Below are 20733 nucleotides of genomic sequence, written 5' to 3'. Positions count from 1 at the left end.
GGAAGTTACCATTGATTTAAACTGAGAGCTTTAATTCATCTTTATTAGTTGTTTGCTTAATTTAAAGATTCAAGGGTTTCCACTCCACAATTACACACAAATTATATGTAACATTTGTTTCAAAGTCTATATTACTTATATCTATATTCCCGTTAAGATTATGCAGTTAAGCAGTCATATTAGGGGAAAGGATTACAAAAATAAATTGAAGCTTAGCAAAGCATCCATTATCCTAAAAGAAGAGTTTTTTGTTGGGTAGTCATTAGGGCTGCAACAACGAACCAATGAAATTGATAAAATTCGATTATTAAAAGTGTTGGCAACGGATTTTATTATCGATTCGTTGTGTGATTATTACGTCATCCAATGGGTTGCGGAGAAACACCACCGGGTTAAAAGACGTAAGACATAAGTGGCGCGCTTAATTATTTCATTAAACATGTTTGGCTTCCACTTAAGTATATATTTACTTAACTTGCACTACAATGATGGTAATATTTTAATGAATAGGCTTCAAATGAACATGGGGGTGTGTTTGTGAGTGAGAGTTGGTGAGTGTAGTATAGAGAACAAGTTCTGACTTTAACCTCCTAAGACCCAAGCTCTTATTTGGTGTGCATTTTTAATTTCTCTTTGCTATTTGGGCTTATTGGGACCTGATTAGTATACAAACTAAGAATCATCATTTGACATTATGTGGTTTTTGAGAAAAATGATGTCCACATACGTGTACACTCGGTCCAAATTCCCATAGAACACAAAAGTCATCATTCTGAAATAAAGTGTTCTACTCTTTATTTACCAACCTGAACACAGCACACAGCTTTTCCTTTCCTTCAAAACACATATGGACATGTTTTTGAACATGTTTTGAACAAACAGTGCAAAGACAAAACTAGAAAAAACATTTTGCACCCTTCAGCACAGTCACATCGACACTACGGCTCATTTGAAGTGCTGCAAACAGTTGCAGGAAGAGCTCATTTCTGTGACAAGGTATAAATATATAGTATACATGTCACTGTTCCATCTAAAACTGTCTATTTCCATTTCTGAACATGGCTATGTAAAAACAAAATTTGCAAGAAATATTTTATATTTCCAAAACCAATAATCAACAATAACAATACAGTCCAAAACTATCACTATTTCAAACTAGGAATGCCCTTTTTTCTCTATGAACATGTTCACACCTATGTGTGAAAAGCGGTGTAACAGTTGCGATCCCTTTGCAAGCACAGAAACACCTTGCATGTCCCACACTGCACTCGTGATTTCCCAGAGCAGCCTGTCGCTCTGCAGCGGGCCGCATTCTTCAGGTTGACCACCTCTGGAAGATGTGCATTGGCCCTTCTGCGGATTGAGATATGGGGCACTTCCTTCACTTGACCTTTTTTCCCTTGTTCTGAAAGGTCTGCATCGTCTTCTGGTACACCATTGTCACGCTGGGCCAAGAAGGCCTTAGCCACTTCCATGCGGAACTCAAGGAACTGCATGATTGCCTTCTTTGGTGTACCACATACAACAAGATCTTTGCGGTACAGTAGCCAGCTGTTGGCCAATGCCAGATCCATGAAGTGCATTAGCATCCGCAGTGTCCACTTTTTAGTGCGAATGTTCATGCGATAATAGCTCATCATTCTGTCGACCAAGTCAACCCCACCCATCTTGGAGTTGTATTCACGGATAATACTTGGTCGTGAGATAGTCACATATCGCTTCAGTTTCTTGTCCCATCGCTTGCAGGTGTCTTCTGGTTGAATAGCATGAACAACAGACATCATCAGTACTGGTTTATTGTCATACCACTTCACAACGCCAATGTTTCCATCTCCAGTGGTAACTTCTGCTGAGGTGCCTCTTCCAGCCTTTTTCATTGCTTTGTCAGTTGGTAGCTTCTGCACTGGTGCAGCAACCCGATTCTTCATAACTGTACCAGTCACGTAGACGTGTTTCTTCATCATTCGTTCCACACCGGCAATGGTTGTGAAGAACCGATCACAATACAACTTTGTACCAGGATGCAGAGTTTGACAGAGACGATCGATGACTAAGCTTCCAAGACCCAGATCTTCTGGTTCTTCAACCTGCTCACGCAGTGCATCTGCACCTTGATATATGTCAAAGTCCAGCACAATGCCATCTGCTGTAGCGCAAACAAAGTTTTTCATGCCAACTGGGTTTGGCTTCATTGGCAGATACTGGCGACACGGACAGGCTCCTGTAAATGGAATCATCTGCTCATCAATAGATACGCATTCTGGCCGAGCCTGAGACCTGCAACCTTTTAGAATGCGATCAAGAAAAGGTCTCACCTTCCAGAATTTGTCACATTTCTTCAGGTCTTCTGGAACGTCATCATCAATGAGCACTTTGAGGGATTGCCTCAGTCTGAAAAATCTGTCGCGTGTGAATCTTTCAGTGATGGCAGGGAAATGTAAGGCTTTGGACCAGTACATCCTTATTTGCGGGTATGGGACACAGGACATCAAAATACAGGCACCAAAAAAATGATACACCTCGTCAACAGTTGTTTTGAGTAGTTTCCCACTTTTAGCCAGTGATGTTGCATTAGAGCAATCTGCAATCATTTTGATCAAATCTTTATCAATATACTGCTCCACATAGTTCAGTGGGGTCCAGCCTTCTCTGTCATGCTCGGTTTCCTCGTCATGCTCAAACTGAACTAGGTTTGGTGTCAACGGAGTAGCAGTCCAGCGCATTCCACGTCCATTCTTGGACTGTCCTTGACGTCTTGGTCCTGGTGTTGGCTCTTCAGGGCCATCATTTGAGCCATCAACCTCCACCTGCTGAGTCTGACGCCGACGTTTGCGAGTCGCTGAACACTCTGCTTCTTCATTTTCACCACAGTAACGTTTACGTCCCCTGCTGGGCTCACTGGGCTGTGGAATGGGGTCCTCATCCCCACTATCGTCCTCCTCACTGCTGTTCAGCTCCTTTGGTGGAGGTTGATAATCAGCATCCTCCACAGGATCATCAATGTCAGACAAATCTTCCACCTCTGAGTCGTCTCCAACAATTGTCCCCAGTATCCGCTCTGCTCTTGACAGAGGAATATTCTCTGGGAATCCAATCATGAGAAAAATCATTATAATAAATGAATATTTGAACTATCTTAGAGCCATCATGCAACACAATTTGTTCAGATATGCACTTTTATATATTTTTGAATGACAATAAAAGTCTAACTAGCTAGCTAGCTAGCTAGCTAACTACTATCTAGCTTACTATCTATCTTTCCATCTTATCAAATACAAACCATGTAGATTTATTAATAAATCATGCTTTATCTGTCTGTACTGTTGTAAACTATTATTTTCTACCAAAATCTTCCCAAACTACGTTTTTACACTCACATTGTGTTGTTAGCATTTTAGCTAACATTTTAGCATTTTCATCAACACTAAATTCCTCTGTCCCTGTATGTGGACATCATGTTTAGCGGCATAGTAGATTGTTACTGTCACTTACTTTTACCAAATTTACATGCCATGGCAAACATACAACACTTGTGTACATATCTGCACAAGAATCAGCCACAAAAATTATTTGGTATTTGTACCTGGTCGACGGTTGTGTCGGGAGTGGCCATCCGAAATTCCCAGGGTGTTCCATGACATCTTGAATTTGACCTGTAATGTGTATTACTCTTCTGACACCACTAGATGGCAGAGTAATTAGCCTCGTATGTGGACATCAGGCCCCCTTTAAGCAAAATTAAGTGGTATGGTAAAGACAACCTAAAATGTGATGTCCACGCATGTGGACGGCAGGTCCTAAGAGGTTAAAACAAATCCTGTTACATTTTGTGATTTTTCTTTTTCTTTATTTTTTTAAATAAATTATGTTCAAGGAGCAACCTGTACTTTCTGAAATATTGTTGCAATGTGGATTTGCAAGTCTGTTTTAGAATAAAGGGTTGGAAATTAAAGCTTTTTAATGCAGTTTTTTTTATCCGATTTATCGATTAATTGAAGGAACGATCGGCCGATTAATCGCTTATAAAAATAATCGTTAGTTGCAGCCCTAGTAGTCATAAATGTATTGGGTCTCCTGAAGTCAGCATCTCTAACATACTTGTTCCAGTCCGACCTCATGAGAAAATGTGAATCAAACACTCGTTGCTGCCCACTCACAAGAGATTGAACAACGAAAAAGGCAGACAAAAATATAAGCATCTCTTTATTTTCCTCATGTGCCATTCCATAAAGTCCGACAGCCATACATCATCTTCTCCCTAAATAAAAAGTGCTTTTTGATTTAGAGAAACAAAAACATTCATTTGCTTTATATCGTTGAAGTTTATTTTGGCAAAGCAGTGAAAAGAGCCTGCATTCATTCTCTGATGGAAAACCAGCGCCAGAAAGCAAAACACGGCCAGGTGGCCAGCACAGCCCCGGATGTGTGTGAATGTGTGTGTGTGTGTGTGTGTGTGCGCGTGTGCACGCTGTTGTTAGTGCATGACTCTTTTTGGAGGATATCCAGTGTGATCCAACGTGTGGCTTATTCCCTGTGTAGAATAACGTTAACAGTGCTGCTCATCAAACAGGTTGTGTGGGTCCGCCATAGTGCTGCCTGTGTGCATGTTCCCAATACTGCTGGCAGGGGGAGAGCTCAGGTTAGCAGAAAGGTCTATAGTTGGATGATCCAGTCACACACGCATGCACACGGAAGCTACTTGACTTATGTAAAGATTCAGGCTTTCCAGGTCGTTGTCCAGCGTTCCTCCCACGTTCAGCTTTGATGTTGCTGAATTGTAGTAATGTAGAAATTGCTGATTGCATTTCAAATGGTGACCCCAATGGTGACCCCAAAAAAAATCTAAACACAAAAGAACACAATCAAAACCTTAAATCCAGCAGTTAAAAATAATACACAGACCAAAAGATGCAAGCCTGAAAAAAAAGAAAAAAAAGAACTGTCTCTCAGTATTTTTCTGTGCCGAGCTTTAGCAGTCTTTCTTCACGGCCCGCCTGGGCTGTCGACAATGCAATACTCTAGTCCATCGTTAGACTTAAACAAAAAAAGAGCATGTTTTGTTACGCTTTCGACCCAATTGACCCCGTCCTGGTTCCCTCCGGGTTCAAAACGTTAAAGGTGGATCACCGACCGTCTTCTTCTTCAAAGTTCATCCCTGCGACAGAAATCAAAAAGGTTAGGAAAGGCAGAACGGGAAGAGCAGGAAACACCCAAGCAAAAACAGAATCACAATGACGTGCGTTAAATTCCTATGGTAATGGGTTTTTTTGTTCACGTCTCACAGAAGATCAAAGTTTGGTTTTAGTGTCTTTTAAGCAATCAAATTGGGAAAGTAGTCATGCTCTGGACAAACCAAGCATGAGCCTTCACAGGGCTGCTGTGTCAGCTTATCTCACGTTTGAGTAACCAAAACAACCATTGCAAGGCTGGTTTTATTGAACCAATTTGGAACAACGTGGTTAAAAAAAATAAAAAAAGAACCGGAGGAAATGTGCAGTGAGTTTGTATGGACGAAGCAAAAATAAAAAGCCAGAAAGAGCAGCAAAGCGCAGCCCTGTCGTGATCTGTTGCCGGCTCCAAGCCACACCAGTTCACCTTTTCCACTGTGAGAGGAGACCGTGAGAGGAGGCGGAGGGGTGAGGGGGGGAGGGAGAAGTCACTTCCACCTGGAACACTGCTTGTCTTTGTCTGTTAAAGGCACATAAATCACTCCCATCAGGGGCTTCATCTTGGTGCTGCCGTCCTCCAGCTTGTCGTACTGCTCCAGCATCTGGTTCCCCCCCGCCGGGCCGACGGGCAGAATGAGCCGGCCGCCGGGCTTCAGCTGGTCCAGGAGCTGAGGGAGGAACCGGGTGAGTCAACGGCATGATGACACATAAAGGACTGAAGCATCAGGCGACGTTGATTTCTTGCTGGGAGGTGAATTGTGGGCACTCAAACAGACTCACCGCTTGGGGGACATTGGGGGCCGCTGCACCAACGTGGATGGCATCGTAAGGCGCTTCCTCGGTGTGGCCCATTCGCCCGTCTCCCACTGAAACACACACACACACACACACACACACACACACACACACACACACACACACAGTGATTATAGTTTCAATTTGCTTGTTGATTATTTACTCAAAAAGGTCTCAAAGCCATAGTGTCCATTCACGTGTTAGTTACATTTGGTATCAGTAATGTGAGGATATGTTCGAGAAAGTAGACGAACACAGAAGACTTCTAAATATACAATTGATGTTTTAAAATAGTTTAAGATCATATCATAGCCAAAATACAATCTCTTCTGTTGTTACTTTGAGATTGTTTGCGTTTATTTAAAAGTGTAGATGCACTAAGTAGTCTCCGCTACAAAAGACTAGTTAGTGTAGTTCATTCAAACTGTTGGGAGTTTGGTTGCCTTCTAGACAGGCCAAGCTAAGAAGCATCACACTGTGCATTGTTGGGTAATAACAGCAGACACTTCCACAAGTCATAAGAACAAGATCAGACTCAACCTTACATCGAAGACGTCTTACCTAATAGCTTGACTCTGCCCGATGTTATCAAACTGGGGTCATCTTTCTTCACATTAGTTACAGAATCATCTACCAGCTCTTTGATATGATCAATTCCTATAACTTTCCCTTTCGCTCCGACCTGTAAAGCACAGAGGGAGCAACGGTGCTCAGCTCATACAAGGGCATCGCCACAACAGACAGCGTTCATCTCATTTCATGCCGACTGGTCGACGAGCTAATCAATTAGTTCAAATCCATCAGAATGCCACCGAAAGGAGATTGTATGTGTTTACCGGCGCGCGTGGCTCACCATTCGTGCAAAGCAGGCGGACAGGATTCCGCTGCCGGAGCCCACGTCCAGAGCTTTGGCTCCGTCATACAGCTGGTCGTGTAGAAGCTCCAGGGCGTAGGCGTGCTGGGTGGACGGAGGGAGGAAAGCTTTACAACCAAAAACAAAACTGCTGTGATTCACAGGATGCAGCGATGACCGGGAGTGTTTTGACGTCATACCATGTGTGGGGCGCTGATGGTTGCTTGATAGCCTTTTGGTCAGAGAGAGAGTTTTGTTAGTTCCTCCCACAGACGGCAGCGCAACGCATGAAGGTGGTGAGCAGACGTACCTATTGACTGAGGAGAGTCCATGTAGGGATTACACCTGGAGAAATGGGCTCGGTCTGTGGCCAGCATGACTTCATAGACCTTGTCGGACTTGATGATTCCATTTTCTGGGGATGGAAATATATCTTACATTGCAGCAGATGCAACAGAGAGAATTCAGACATTTTAGACATTTACACAACCAATTACTACAATTTGTGGTACCCTTGGAGTAATGCTCCAAAAAGAAGTGTTTGAGTCCTTGGGAAACAAGCCTGCAGCCGCTCGTGCCAACGGGAGGAACAGGCAATGACAGCCGGTGCTGCTCTCGTTACCCCCCGTCCTTCGTCACATGCTGTTTTAGGATGAGTCAATCACACGGGCTGCTAGATGGACACCTAATTGTGATTTTGGAAATCAAAACAAGCCGTACGGGAAGACTCCAAGGTGTTTCAAGTCCCTCTGTGATGCAGACAAACGTCATGTTGCGTCAAGGCTTTAACATGAAGGATTCATTTCAGAGGAACATTTATTTTCCCACTGACGGTGCTGAACTTTAAGAACTTATGAAGCAGTCAAGGTTTAAAAACAAATTGGACTGGGTGAACCATTACTGCTTTCAGGCATGTCCACTGGTCCGAAGGACTATTTTAGAAATGTGGTGAATTGGCATGCATCCTGGGACCTGCTTAAATCCACACCATGCCAACTTCGTGTCCAGCGAGCTGTTCGAAATAGAAAAGGAAATACATTCGCAAAACAGACAGACATCACAATGCTTTTCGCTATGCAGCATTTTATTCAAGCCTGCGTGACACAGCGTTTGCTTTTGTTGAGAAGCAAATGGCCCACGACTGTCCGCAAAATCTGCTGCAAAGCCTCCGCGGACTGCACAGAATATAAATAGCCCTGGCAGACACTTAATATGGAAACTGGACTTGCACACTTTGGTCTGAGTATGTCATCAAGTTGAATGCAGCGTATCTGTATGCAAGTTATCATGTCCGATCGGAGCTTGAACGCTGATGTCCATTCTTAACCAGCCAATGCACATCGCCTGACCGCAGAGTTAAACATGTGGCTCTGATGGCAAACGGGCCACAGTGGATCGAACGCACACAACTCAATCTCATCACAACAAAGAGGCAGAGTAGAAACGTAGCCTCGCAGTCGTCCACGTGAGGGAACGACTCAGGAGATAGTGGCCGTCAATGAACGTGGGCAGGGCAGATTGCGGCGGCGCTATCGCTAGCTGCAACGTCCCAAATGACGCACATAGGGCTAAAGGGCTAAGCTAGCCTCTCACTCACACACAACATTTAAGTTGCAAAACACGCTCTGTAACGGATGTGATTTGTCTTTTGCGGGGTTTTGTGCAGCGACGGGTTGCATGCATGGTGCAGACGTAGATTGTGAAAGGGTGGAGGATACTAGCGCGAGGTCAACAACAACATATCTTAGCAACCAGCTAGCTAGCTAGCGTCGCGCTCCGCCTGCGCGTGCTCGCCGCGGAACTAACGTTAAACCGATAACGGGCGACCCGCCTGTAAAAGACGTCGCTGCCGCCGCCTCCGCGAAGAGAACCAGTAGCACTTACTGCGGAGGTTGTTAACAAGCTCTGCGTGACTTGCTCCTCCGGATTTCCAGGCCATTATTAAACACACTTTGCGGAGTAAGTAGACAGCAGCTGTCAGTGCCGCGCCTGCGCCGACCGTTTTCCCGAGGAAACTGAGAACCTCCGCAGCGGACGGTGGAGCGGCGGAGACGTCACTCGGCATCCAAATACGTTTTACTAAACACCCACCCTAAAGCAGAACGGGGACATTTGTTTAACCTAATGAATATCCTTTGGTTTTAATATCAGCTAAGATTGATAAAGGAAAGATCACATCGATGATGTTTGGTCACAGCTGCCGCAGTAACGACGGTGGCCGGTAGGTGGAGTGCAACACTCCTTAAAGTCTTTTATTTGAAGGAATTAAGGGACATGTACAAACTTGACATTATAAAATATACACATTTATGTTTTAGCTGTTGATCAAATTTAATCAATTCATCATCAATTATATAATTGAAATGCGATAGTTAATAATAGTTACACATTCATGTTTTTCATAAAGAAGTGACAAAGGGGAGAAACATAGGAAACGAAAAAAAGCACGCACATTTAAGCTGGCTGTATAGCTTTTTAGCTTCAGGGAAGTAGTTTATGAACATTTCGTAAAATAAATGGTTCAGCTTCTGAAGAACAAAAAAAACGCTAGAATTCACTTTGAGTTCACTCATTTTGTGTAGAAAATGATGTTGTTTTATAATATGTTCCATCCGACTTGATGAGCAATCGGACGTGATCGAGGAATCAAAAGAAAAATGTAACCCCAAACGGAATGTGTGAATAATGTGCAAAAAGTCGCCTCATCTGATAGTTTGACCTTGCGCGGCCACCGTAGTTACGTACAAAGTAGCAGGCGGGCACATTTCGGTTTGCCTCATTCATGCTAAGCTAACAACAGCGATCTCTATTTAATGTACAGTGTTTGAAAACCGTTCCTATGGAGAATATAAATGCCAAGTACGTTTCCCAGAAAATCAGTAAAACCAGATGGAGGCTCGTGTCGCATGCGTCTCTGCAGCAGCCAGATGTTTTTGCGACTGGCTCGTGGGATAACGAGGTTGGCAAGTAGTCACTTTATTTCAACAATAATCAAACAATGTTACAGGATTTTGCTCATCGACTTTCTTTACACATACTGTAGCTGTTGTGAATAGTACGGTGTTGTTATGGCGTGCAATCTGTGCATTATGACATGTTGGATTCGCTTTAGGGAAGTCATATTTTGTTTTTTAACGTTACTACGGAAATATAAAGGCTGGCTATGTGTGCTAAATCCCTGCCATTTACAGACAAATGGCTGATTGGTGGCTTAAGGCCTTTTGGATATTCGTATTTTGCTATAAACTTGTCTCCTGTACTTCCACTTTGACAGTGAGGAAACAAATTCAAACTGGGCTTGAATAAATTAGTGAGGTGTATCTATTGCAGGTTAACAAGATTTCCTTTTGGTCCATTGGGAATCATGGAAGTTCTGACATTGACGATGGATTTGAAGGAGACCCACAGCTTTTATGTGAACACAAGCATGATGGAGATGTTCTGGACCTTCAAGTAAGACACCGGCGGGAATCTAACATTAAAGCTAATGTTTCAGCCTAAGACTGGTACTTGAGCTGAAACAAATGAAGTTGACTTTTTTCAGACGGAATACTGTACAAAATGATAAAGGGGATTTGTTCCTCTCATTGTATTTTTTTATTTTTAAAGAGAACATAATACCTCGAAAAAAAGGGAGATCACACTCTTGTAAAACCTCCAAACTTTATTCATTTTCTTTCAGTTTTTGGACCAAGACAGAATTGTCACAACATCGTCAACTGGAGCAGTCACAATTTTTCGCCTCCACCAAAACAGTCAGGTAATGGTTCTTTCTTTCTGATGCACTTCGGGACAGATTCTTGACATTCAAAGCAGACCTTGGGACTAATATTATTAATAATTATTATTATTATTAGTGCATGTAGGATGAAGCGTTGATTTATAAATCACGTAGATCATGTAATCAGATGTAGCCATGTCATCTCTCCCTTGACTGCAGACCATATCAGTTGCTCAGCGCTGGCCAAGAGCTCATGGTTTCCCCTGTGAAAACGCTCCATGTACTGGTGTCGTGTGCAGCAGTCCTGAGATTGTTACAGTGGGTGAAGATGGCAAAATCATCGTCTTCAGAGCCGACCAGGAGGGAGTGATTCGAGTCATAGGTGAGTTTGAGATTAAGCTGCCGAAGCCCCCTTGAATTACAATTCCAAGCAGATGGTGGCGTCTTCAGGCCATGTGAGGTACGGAGAATAATGTGTTGTTGTTTACTGTTTAATCGCGGACAGAGAATGCAGACAGCAGCACCATCCACGCTGTGACATACCTGAGGACGACAGAGATTTTGACGGTGAACTCCATTGGCCAACTCAAGCTGTGGGACTTCAGACAACAGAGCAACGCACCGTCCCAGATTCTGTCCCTGTACGATCTCCACAGTTGTCTCCAAAAAAAAAGACGGATCTGTAGTTTGGGAGTTTTATAAGCGGCTGTGATGCGTTGTTTTCCTTTCAGGTCAGGGGATAGAGTCCCTCTGCACTGCGTCGACAGACATCCGAACCAACAGCACATTGTGGCCACCGGGGGACAGGACGGCATGCTCTGTGTCTGGGACGTGAGACAATGCAGCACACCCTTCTCTCTCATGGAGGCCCACTCCGCTGAAAGTAAGATATTATCGGGGGAAATCTAAGAATGAATCCTGATGTGGTTGTATATAGTATTTCATGTTTGCCATAACTTGTTTTATTTACGCTTTTCTTTGGTTTTCTGTCCAGTGTGGGAAGTCCGCTTCCACCCAACCAACCCAGATCACTTGTTCACATGCTCAGAGGATGGTTCACTGCTGCACTGGGAGACGTCCACATCTTCAGACATGCCCTCCTTCTTACAAGGCAAAAACAACTATTCAGTCTACTTTTAACTTATGTGAAAATATTATCACTCTCACAGTGAAGGCTGGTGGGGGGAGGGAGGTCAAAGACAACTTTTCTGGTCCATTTTTCAAAGAGGATATTCATAGCATGCAGCGTTTTTTAAAGTTTGCACGAACCATTCAAATCCAAAATACTACTGATAATAATCCAGATGACCTTTCCACAATAGAAACATTCTTCTCTTTATTTTTAAGGTGGCAGGAACAACAGCATGATATCTCGCAGTGCAATGGCCCCGGCTGGAGGGAACCAGTCGCTCATCAACGCCTGGCTCAGTGGAGACTCCAGTAAAGGCCGTCTGGAGACAACTCACATGCTGCCCAGCCAGACACTGTCAGTCAACAGTTTGGATGTACTTGGACAATGTCTTGTCTGTGGGACTGACGGAGAAGCCATTTTTGTTAATAGACAGGTCCCAGTTTGAAAGAGTTGTGTGGGACTTGTGGGTAGAGATCTGTTTATTTGTCAAGACTGGTTCAAGGGTTTTGTCGATAACTCCAAGCAGTGCATTTCAATGATAAAACTTTTGTATGGATTTCATCTAAAACTGTTTTGAATAAGTAAATAAAAGCAAATGTCTCATGAGGCTTTTTACTGTCTTGTTGTAAAAGTATACATTTCCCAGTAGATCATGCTTAATTTTGGTAAGTTTTACCCTTTACTCCAAGTAAAGTGAAGGATGAACTAACGACGGTCAATTTATTAAAGCTCTGGGTGACATGGGTGAATTTTCACGAATGTTGATGGTTTTAAAAGGCCAGTTTTGTGTGTGTTTTGTTGATAATTATCGCTTAGTTCTTACATCTATACTTACGAGTTACTCTGCTCGTTTTATTGTGAAATCTACCGGAAGTGTGGGCTGTTTTTCTGTAACCTCTTCCTGTTGTACTTGTCATTCAGACATCCCAGGAATTCAACAATACCAGGGCCAACCAGCTCGGCATAACAGGGACATTTTAAGTTAAAATCACGCCATTGACGCCGTGAAAGGTCAAGGAAATCTAGTTTGCTGTCAAAATAAAAAAGCCGGCCCTTCCCGACGCGGGTAAGTTGTTGGACAAGCTAACAAGCGAACTGTTGCCAGTTGAGTTCCGAGCTAGCAGCTAACGTTAGCTAGCGCAACCTGTTGTTGAACTAGCCTAGCAGAAATGGATGCCTTAAACACACAGGCCGCGAAGGGACTGTTTCGTCGCTTGGTGTAACGTTAACTTAAGGGGAAAACACCATTTTGCCATTCGTTTTAGGGGTGTCTATGTGATGTTGGTATTTTGGTGAATGTGACAAACGACAATAATATTATTTATTACAACACGAGAGAGGAAAGTTCTAGCTTGAAAGTAACGTTCTGTTAGCCTGAGCTGCTAACTACGATAGCAAGTGTACGTGACCTCTTTGTGAAATAATAACGTTAGTACTTTTTCTTCTGATGCGCGCTGTTTTTCTCAAAGCTTTGAACACAAACCTCATTTCACAGTGGAACGTCAAAACACTAACCAAAACGTTTTTGGCTCATATGATCCACTGAATTTAGCAGTCTGCCTCATAAGAATCATCACATAAGAATGTGCATCACATCCTGTTTGCTTATGTTGTGTTTGATACACATAACATGTGTCTCGCATTGTAACTTCCATCTCTGTCGGCAGCATGCAGATGTGAAGTCAGATGTTAGAGACCTCTGCTGCCCTGGACCGAGCAACATCCTCTTCCTCCCTCACATCGTCATCATACATGCTCTTACATGAAGAGAGGGGAGAAACCCGAAGGATACAGACAGATGAGACCCAAGACGTTTCCCACCAGCAACTACAGCGGCAACAGCCAACACATGCTGCAGGAAATAAGGAATAGTCTGCGCAACTTGTCCAAACCCTCGGACCCACCTAAAGTGGACGTCGGAGGTGCTGGGAAAATGGTTTCTGAGGACCCAAGGCAACAAGGGCGCTCCGTCAACGGTAAAAACCATCACCACAAGGCCTTGCAAGAGATCCGCAAATCCCTGGAGCCTTTTGCCAACGAGACCAGTACCTCGGGCCCCGAGGTGAACCAACACATGTCTGGGTTTGAAGAGGTGAGATGAGATCGGTCCCTCTTTTTTTTTTCAGGATAGTGGAGGAATTTCATTCTCACCATGACTGTAGAGAATTATCATTGAGAACAATCCCTTACTGCGCCTGAGAATTATTTAAAGAAATGCAAAGTATGCAACCAGTTTGTGAAGGTGACAATAGGAGCAGTTCCTCCAGGAGGCCGTTGCAGCATATTTAGACACGCTGTGTGCAAGTCAGACACGACATGTCACGATATGTTGTGAGGTATTTACAGTTGGAACTAACAATGAGTTAAATGTTGGGGTGGGAGGGGGGGGGGGGTAAATGTTTTTCCACCACCATCAATTTGAGAAAGAATGTGCTAGTAGATTTATATTTATATAATTATGTCCACCTTTAGTCCATTTACGAGAATCTTGAAGAGATGCAGAGCTGACGCAAAAAGAAAAACAGTTCCGTACAATGCTTGTTATTAATTGTTTCTTTAAATTCCTTTTTAAGCCAAGTCGCAATATGGGGGCAGTTATAGACTACATGGGTAAGGTGAGCTACCACGACGCAGCGTGGGAACAGATGGTTGTTGCCAACCCCAACACTACAGTTCTGAAAGCCGCAGGTACGTTACTGTCCACAGGGACCAAATGCCTGGTTTCCCCTTTCATTTTTCATCCAGGTGCGTTCATCCAATCTTGATGTCCAATCTTGAATCTCGATTTGTTAAATGAATGACAATACATGCTGACAGAAAGAGAATGAGTCATTGCATGACACAATGGAAGAAATCGGGTTTATGTTGTGATTCATAGTGACTATAATGGCACACGCAAGAAAAGACATGCATTACATTTTGTAGGTATCAACGAGGTTCAAGGTTTAGTTTTAGATCAACTTAGTGTAAGTATTTGGCTACATTAGGCTGTGGTTTATTTCCATCCCTTCACCTCCATTGTTTTTCTTTTATGTCTGTAGGCTCTTCTCATATCCAGCAGGCTGTGCTGAGGAGGCCGAGCTGGAAAGGTTCGAAGGAGTCGCTGGTGCCTCGACACGGTCCTCTCATGATGGATGGAATGATGTACCGCTCAGACAGCCCCGGACCTCCGCCCGCCTTCCCACAGGGTCACCCTGGCAACAACCAGAGAGTCAATCCTCCGCTGCCGCCGCAGGTGCGCAGTGTCACGCCTCCACCAAACCGCGGTGCCATGCCTACGGCGCCATCCTGGGACAGCAACCCGTCAACCAAGCGCTACTCTGGCAACATAGATTACCTTTTACCGCGCAGCTCTCCGGTACCCCAGGGGGCCCGGGCTGATGGGTACCAGTCGTCAGCCCCTCAGAATCAACGGGGGATCAGCCCAGTGCCTGTGGGCCACCAGCCCATCATAATGCAAAGCTCTGGGGTGAGTAAGTTCACCTTCCCCTCCAGCTGGTCTCAGAATGGCTCCCCTCAGCCCGATTACATGGCGGGGGGCAGTAGACAGCCTCCTCCGCCTTACCCACTCAACCAGAGCAGCCGGCACAGTCCCACTGACCAGCAGATGCAGTCCGGAGGACCTGCATCCTCCCCCTCGTACCTCAATGGTGGGAACATCCCTCAGTCCATGATGGTTCCCAGCCGGAACAGTCACAACCTGGAAATGTATAACATAGGTCCTCCTCAGTCCTGGTCCCAGGCGCCTCTGAACCCCAACCAGCCTCAGTCTTCCTCCGGGAACCAGGATCTGTCCCCATCGTGGCAGCACAACATGCCGGTGCGCTCAAATTCCTTCAACAACCACCAGCTGAACAGCAGACCGGCCCACCCGTCGGGCTCCCAGCCTTCTGCCACCACAGTCACGGCCATCATGCAGGCCCCCATCCTGCAGCCGGTCAAAAGCATGCGTGTCCAGAAGCCCGAGTTGCACACCGCCGTCGCTCCCACGCACCCTCCGTGGATGCAGCATCCTCCGCCATCTCCCGCCGCGCCCGCTTACCAAGAGCCCCCAGCTCCGGCACCCCAGATTCCTGTCGTTGCAGAAGCCCCCAGTTACCAGGGCCCCCCTCCGCCCTATCCCAAGCATCTCCTCCAACAGCAGGCTGCGCCGGGACCCCCGGCCTACGATCCCGGGGCCAATAAGCTCAGCCCGGGCCGAGAGGAAGCGGCCGAGGAGGAGAGCGTCGACGCCCCCCGGGACAAGGCGGTGGAGAGCGTCGCCGCAACAGAGAAAGAGAATAAGCAAATCACCACGTCGCCCGTTCCCGTCCGCCGCAACAAGAAAGACGAAGAGCCGAGAGGGGAGTCCGGGAGAGTCGCACTCTACTCCCCCCAGGCCTTCAAGTTCTTCATGGAGCAACACGTGGAGAATATCCTGAAGAACCATCAGATGAGGATTCGGAGGAGGAAGCAGCTGGAAAGTGAAATGCAAAGGGTGAGAACGTCGTCCTGAGTGGCTCCATTTCACAAGTAATGGCTTTCCCTCTACAAACGTTACCTGCTGTCTTCCGCCTCTGAGGTGATGTCTTCTCATGCCGTTGTAAATGTTTCTTAGCAGTTCTTCCTCTTCTTTTTCTCTCCTTGCCGTCGCTAACAGCTGATCTAAAAAGGTAAAGTTTTCTCTGCTGCTCTGTGACGCAGAATAATCCGCACACGCCGGTCACCAAAGTAAGCCGTCCTCGACAGACGGGTCTGTGTATTTTAAGTGTGCGGCATGTCGGCCTTAGCGGTTTAAGAAAAACGCATGTCACTCCATCTCACTCATCCTGTGGCCGCTCATGCACCCTTGATGTGGACTAAAGTGATTAATTACTCACGAGAGAAGTTTGTATAATGATATGTCGTTTGCACTGGTTTCCCTCTTTGTCAGTAAATTACCGCAATGCCAGTTTAATTTTAACCAATACTACAGTATGTGTTTATGCATCATTTTGTGATTTTTTTCATGACGTGAGGCCACTAAATTCCCTCTTTCTGTCCGGCGCTCAGGTTGGATTGTCTTCAGAAGCTCAAGAGCAGATGCGCATGATGCTCTGCCAGAAGGAGTCTAACTACATCCGGCTAAAGCGAGCCAAGATGGATAAATCCATGTTTAAAAGAATCAAGACGCTGGGCATCGGAGCCTTCGGCGAGGTATGCTTGGCCAGAAAGGAGGACACGGGAGCGCTGTACGCCATGAAGACGCTCCGCAAGAAGGACGTGCTGCTGAGGAACCAGGTGGCCCACGTCAAGGCGGAGAGGGACATCCTGGCCGAGGCGGACAATGAGTGGGTGGTGCGTCTCTACTACTCGTTCCAGGACCGGGACAACCTGTACTTTGTCATGGAGTACATTCCCGGAGGGGACATGATGAGCCTCCTCATCCGGCTCGGCATCTTCAAAGAAGAGCTGGCTCAGTTCTACATCGCCGAGCTCACGTGCGCGGTGGAAAGCGTCCACAAGATGGGCTTCATCCACCGAGACATCAAGCCCGACAACATCCTCATAGACCGAGATGGACACATCAAGCTGACGGACTTCGGCCTCTGCACCGGCTTCCGCTGGACGCACGACTCAAAGTATTACCAGAGTGGTGGGTGTCACTTTTCAAATATCCGCTCGCCGCAAAGGTTAAATGTGTCCCCTAATCCACAGAAAATAAATGATGGTCTACTTCATTATATTGATTAGAGCAAATGTAATTACCGCATTGTTATCGCTAACAATTATTGACATCAATTTTCAAATCGAGTAACGTGTTTTGGTCGAAGACGACCTAGAGAGTCACGTCTTTGTGTGTGGAAGTTGTTGGTTTGTTTATTTATTTATCATAGACTTTATTGCGCCGTTATTGCCAATGACGGGTTGATTCTTCGTTTTAATAATGGCGGTATCGGGCTATGAATACGGAAATGTGAGACTCCGCAAAGGATACAGTTAACAGACCAATCCTTTTGACGCAAACATAGAAAAATGGGTCGACGCACGCAGGGAGGTGTGAAAAAGCACACAAGTGACACGCAAGAGGCTCTTGCGTCTGCGTGTCCTTGCGTCTCAGAAAACGCACAAGCATAAACTAGGCTTTAGTGGTTGGGTGTCTTGCTCAGGGAGCTGCCAGGGTTCAAAGCGCCAACCCTGCGTTTCCCGCTGCGCCCCCTCTACTCCGTGCGCCATGTTGGTTGTGTCATTTATCAGACATCACAATTTCCCAGAGCCTGAGTGGAATTCTTCACATTACTTGTCCCAACAGTTATTCCATAGATGGATGGACCAGAAACCAGTCCTGGATGCACTCTGTAGTTAAATAGTGTTTATAGATTCTTAAGTGTGTATTAGCCATTCAACAAGGGACAATCAAATGACAAATGTCATCTGTAATAAAATTCTTATAAACCGTTAACAAATACCTGATGATGTAGTTAAAATGTGTTCTCCACCAATTAGTACTGTTTATTATGAATTATTTACCTGTACATTCGTCAGGGGACCACGTGAGGCAGGACAGCATGGACTTCAGTAAGGAATGGGAAGACGCCACCAACTGCCGCTGCACGGACCGCCTGAAGCCTCTGGAGAGGAGGAAGGCCCGGCAGCACCAGCGCTGCCTGGCCCACTCGCTGGTCGGCACGCCAAACTACATAGCGCCAGAGGTGCTGCTCCGGACGGGTACAGTGGGATTTCCTTTCATCTTTCCTCATTCCAGAAGTAGTCCCGTCTTGATTCACTAAAATACGGAGAAGCACTTCTTAGGAAAAGACGCTTTGAGACCCAACTGTGAGACGTCAAGCATTCGCACAAATATCTGTGCAGATAAATGCTGCGGTAGTGAAACAAATGCCGTGACTTTATGTCTCCTCCCAGGATACACGCAGCTGTGTGATTGGTGGAGCGTCGGCGTCATCTTGTATGAAATGGTGGTGGGACAGCCTCCCTTCTTGGCGACCACGCCCCTGGAGACGCAGATGAAGGTACGTGAGGCACCCGCCATTTGAAAGGCGCTGCGTCGCCGCCTCGTCTCTCACTGTCGCCTCTGCCTCCCGTCGCCAGGTGATAAACTGGAAGAACATGCTGCACATTCCGCCGCCGGCCAAGCTCAGCCCCGAGGCGTCCGACCTCATCGCCAACCTGTGCCGCAGCCCCGAGGAGCGCCTCGGCAAAGACGGCGTCGACGAGATCAAGGCCCACCCGTTCTTCAAGGACACCGACTTCTCCAGCGACCTGCGGCAGCAGGCGGCGCCGTACGTGCCCACCATCGCCCACTCCACAGACACCTCCAACTTTGACCCCGTGGACCCGGAGAAGCTGCGCAGCGGCGACGGCGACGGCAACCTCAACGACACGCTCAACGGCTGGTTCCGCAACGGCAAGCACCCCGAGCACGCCTTCTACGAGTTCACCTTCCGCCGCTTCTTCGACGACAACGGCCACCCCTACAGCTGCCCCAAGCCCATCGAGTACGGGGGCTACGACGGGGACGAGGCGGCCCCCGAGGGCCCGGGGGAGGCCAGCAGGGACCTGGTCTACGTGTAGCGGTCGCAGGAGAGACGTTATCAGAGCTGTTGGTTCACACTACAAACGAAAGGAATAGTCGGGGGGGGATTCGGGGAACATTGCTCTTCTTTACTGTGGTGTATAGATAGAAGTAGCTGCAGTGAGCGCATTGGGCCCTGGGGGGTGTTTGGGGGGGCTTTGTTGCTCGGCCCTGCTTCCAGTCTTTAGGTTATGCTAACCTACCCAGCTCTGATATTTACCACAAAGGTACATTAACCCTCGGCAAGAAGGAAAGGGGTTTTTCTTAAACTGTGGCTATTAATTTATGTTTGCTGCCTGAGGAAAAATAAATCAGGGTGCTCTTTTGAGGACTTCCCCTTTTTAAGCCTTAATTTATTTAAGAGAATTGTACCTGGTGATGCTAGTCTAGATGCTGTTTGAATGTGGGCTTTTTTTGTCTGTTGAAATTCCATTTAGTGTCTTAATTTATACTTAAATGTCTGTTGCAATGGGGATTTAGTTTTGTTTACTAGAAATGTGCAGGGATAAATTGCTCTACATTTTCATTGCTGTGCCTTTTATTGATTTGTGATTATCTTTCACCAAATATAAAGAGGGGTAATAATCAGTTGCATTTTTAAAATTAGAGTAGCATCACCTGATTGAACTACAGTAGGACTTGTTTTTCTAATTTATACTTAAAATGTATTTATAAATGAAGTTGCGTACAGTCGATGTAAATATTTCTCGTGCCCTGTCAGCTGATTTTTATTTTATTTCTAATCTTAGGGCGGGCCCTCTTCAGTGTCCACTGCTGCTGCGTTCTGTTAATGTTGTCTGCTTTTCTTTCTCATTCACAAAGTACTTTCAGCACAAACACTAAATCACAGCACTCTGAATAGGTACAAGTCTAACGGAACCTCTTTCACCACCATTAAGACTTCATTCTCGTCTTTCAACCAAAGCACTAAATCGTTGTTTTTTTTTGACTATTTTCAAATTCCCACGTTTCAAAAAGATCTGAAGCCTTTTGAAATCTTTATTTGTGGCAGTTTTACACCACCGGCAAGAAGTGCCTTGCTTCTCGGCTCCTAACCACATGATCCCGTAGTACTCGTGTACAGAGGCTCAAAAGTCATGGTTTTATTTTCTTTTTTTTAGAATCCCTACAGCAAAGTGTCATGATTTTCAACTGGACTGACGTACATATTGACTTTTTTAACCCGCTGTACTTGTGCTTTAGGAAAAGCTCTTTGAATGTAGTTTAAGGACTTAATGGTGACCACTGGCTTTATGTGAGAGAATTTTATTTTGTGTACATTGTTGCTCTTGGAGGTTTGGTACAATGACGAAGGGGATAAATAAAGAATGTAAAGAACAAAAGCGGTTTTACACAACGACCATGTTGTGTTGTTCATTACTTTACAGGCTACTGGACCATGGTTTGGATTAATCTGCCACAATGATTCAGCCAAATGTCTTTAGTTGGACCAGAAGTTCAAATCACTCACGTTCAGCTGGGTTTCATGTGAAACAAGAAAAACTGCAAACC

General features: G+C 45.5%; 4 protein-coding genes across 6 annotated transcripts; 2 read left to right on the top strand and 2 right to left on the bottom strand.

Moving 5' to 3' along the window:
* Positions 1-580: 580 nt before the first annotated feature.
* On the bottom strand, positions 581-3811 carry LOC144389347 (piggyBac transposable element-derived protein 3). Of its 2 annotated transcripts, XM_078093035.1 has the most exons (3): positions 3584-3799; positions 2316-3082; positions 581-2221 (listed from the first exon to the last, which is right to left on the bottom strand). In XM_078093035.1, exons 1-3 carry the CDS (start codon positions 3639-3641, stop codon positions 2189-2191), a joined length of 858 nt encoding a protein of 285 aa, XP_077949161.1. In that variant the 5' UTR covers positions 3642-3799; the 3' UTR covers positions 581-2188. The 2 variants fall into 2 exon arrangements, with proteins under 2 accessions (XP_077949161.1, XP_077949160.1); XM_078093034.1 differs by having other exon boundaries at positions 581-3082; positions 3584-3811.
* A 379-nt stretch (positions 3812-4190) lies between these two features.
* Positions 4191-9023, bottom strand: pcmt (protein-L-isoaspartate (D-aspartate) O-methyltransferase). 2 transcript variants are annotated; one of them, XR_005709885.2, is made up of 8 exons: positions 8701-9023; positions 7127-7231; positions 7017-7048; positions 6817-6921; positions 6525-6645; positions 5949-6034; positions 5596-5836; positions 4191-5155 (listed from the first exon to the last, which is right to left on the bottom strand). XR_005709885.2 is itself a non-coding variant. In XM_040160277.2 (8 exons), exons 1-8 carry the CDS (start codon positions 8879-8881, stop codon positions 5143-5145), a joined length of 813 nt encoding a protein of 270 aa, XP_040016211.1. In that variant the 3' UTR covers positions 4191-5142. The 2 variants fall into 2 exon arrangements, 1 of the variants encoding a protein (XP_040016211.1); XM_040160277.2 differs by having other exon boundaries at positions 5667-5836; positions 8701-8881.
* A 1-nt stretch (position 9024) lies between these two features.
* On the top strand, positions 9025-12275 carry nup43 (nucleoporin 43). Its single transcript, XM_040160275.2, has 8 exons — positions 9025-9775; positions 10147-10269; positions 10499-10576; positions 10757-10919; positions 11043-11178; positions 11269-11420; positions 11532-11648; positions 11885-12275. Exons 1-8 carry the CDS (start codon positions 9656-9658, stop codon positions 12112-12114), a joined length of 1119 nt encoding a protein of 372 aa, XP_040016209.2. The 5' UTR covers positions 9025-9655; the 3' UTR covers positions 12115-12275.
* Positions 12276-12508: 233 nt separating this feature from the next.
* Positions 12509-20564, top strand: lats1 (large tumor suppressor kinase 1). The gene is made up of 8 exons (XM_040160269.2): positions 12509-12735; positions 13337-13761; positions 14243-14357; positions 14711-16146; positions 16701-17283; positions 18174-18356; positions 18552-18658; positions 18738-20564. The coding sequence occupies exons 2-8, from the start codon at positions 13432-13434 to the stop codon at positions 19218-19220; spliced, it is 3237 nt and encodes a 1078-aa protein (XP_040016203.2). The 5' UTR covers positions 12509-12735; positions 13337-13431; the 3' UTR covers positions 19221-20564.
* The last annotated feature ends 169 nt before the right edge of the window (positions 20565-20733 follow it).

The sequence above is a fragment of the Gasterosteus aculeatus genome, chromosome 18, assembly GCF_964276395.1.
Source record: "Gasterosteus aculeatus chromosome 18, fGasAcu3.hap1.1, whole genome shotgun sequence".
Lineage (NCBI taxonomy): Eukaryota > Metazoa > Chordata > Actinopteri > Perciformes > Gasterosteidae > Gasterosteus > Gasterosteus aculeatus.
This window is presented reverse-complemented; position numbering and strand designations above follow the sequence as displayed.

Bases quoted from the DNA above. Each gene is read 5' to 3' on its own strand.
- LOC144389347 (XM_078093034.1), bottom strand. From the start codon at position 3,641: ATGTCATGGAACACCCTGGGAATTTCGGATGGCCACTCCCGACACAAC. The intron at 3,083-3,583 runs GTACAAATACCA...TTGGATTCCCAG, and splicing joins CCGACACAACCGTCGACCAG to AGAATATTCCTCTGTCAAGA.
- pcmt (XM_040160277.2), bottom strand. From the start codon at position 8,881: ATGCCGAGTGACGTCTCCGCCGCTCCACCGTCCGCTGCGGAGGTTCTC. The intron at 7,232-8,700 runs GTAAGTGCTACT...TTCCATCCCCAG, and splicing joins GCTTGTTAACAACCTCCGCA to AAAATGGAATCATCAAGTCC. The intron at 6,035-6,524 runs GTAAGACGTCTT...TGTGTGTTTCAG, and splicing joins GGGCAGAGTCAAGCTATTAG to TGGGAGACGGGCGAATGGGC.
- nup43 (XM_040160275.2), top strand. From the start codon at position 9,656: ATGGAGAATATAAATGCCAAGTACGTTTCCCAGAAAATCAGTAAAACC. The intron at 9,776-10,146 runs GTTGGCAAGTAG...TATCTATTGCAG, and splicing joins CTGGCTCGTGGGATAACGAG to GTTAACAAGATTTCCTTTTG. The intron at 11,179-11,268 runs GTACGATCTCCA...TTTTCCTTTCAG, and splicing joins CCGTCCCAGATTCTGTCCCT to GTCAGGGGATAGAGTCCCTC.
- lats1 (XM_040160269.2), top strand. From the start codon at position 13,432: ATGAAGAGAGGGGAGAAACCCGAAGGATACAGACAGATGAGACCCAAG. The intron at 13,762-14,242 runs GTGAGATGAGAT...TTCCTTTTTAAG, and splicing joins ACATGTCTGGGTTTGAAGAG to CCAAGTCGCAATATGGGGGC. The intron at 17,284-18,173 runs GTGGGTGTCACT...TACATTCGTCAG, and splicing joins CTCAAAGTATTACCAGAGTG to GGGACCACGTGAGGCAGGAC.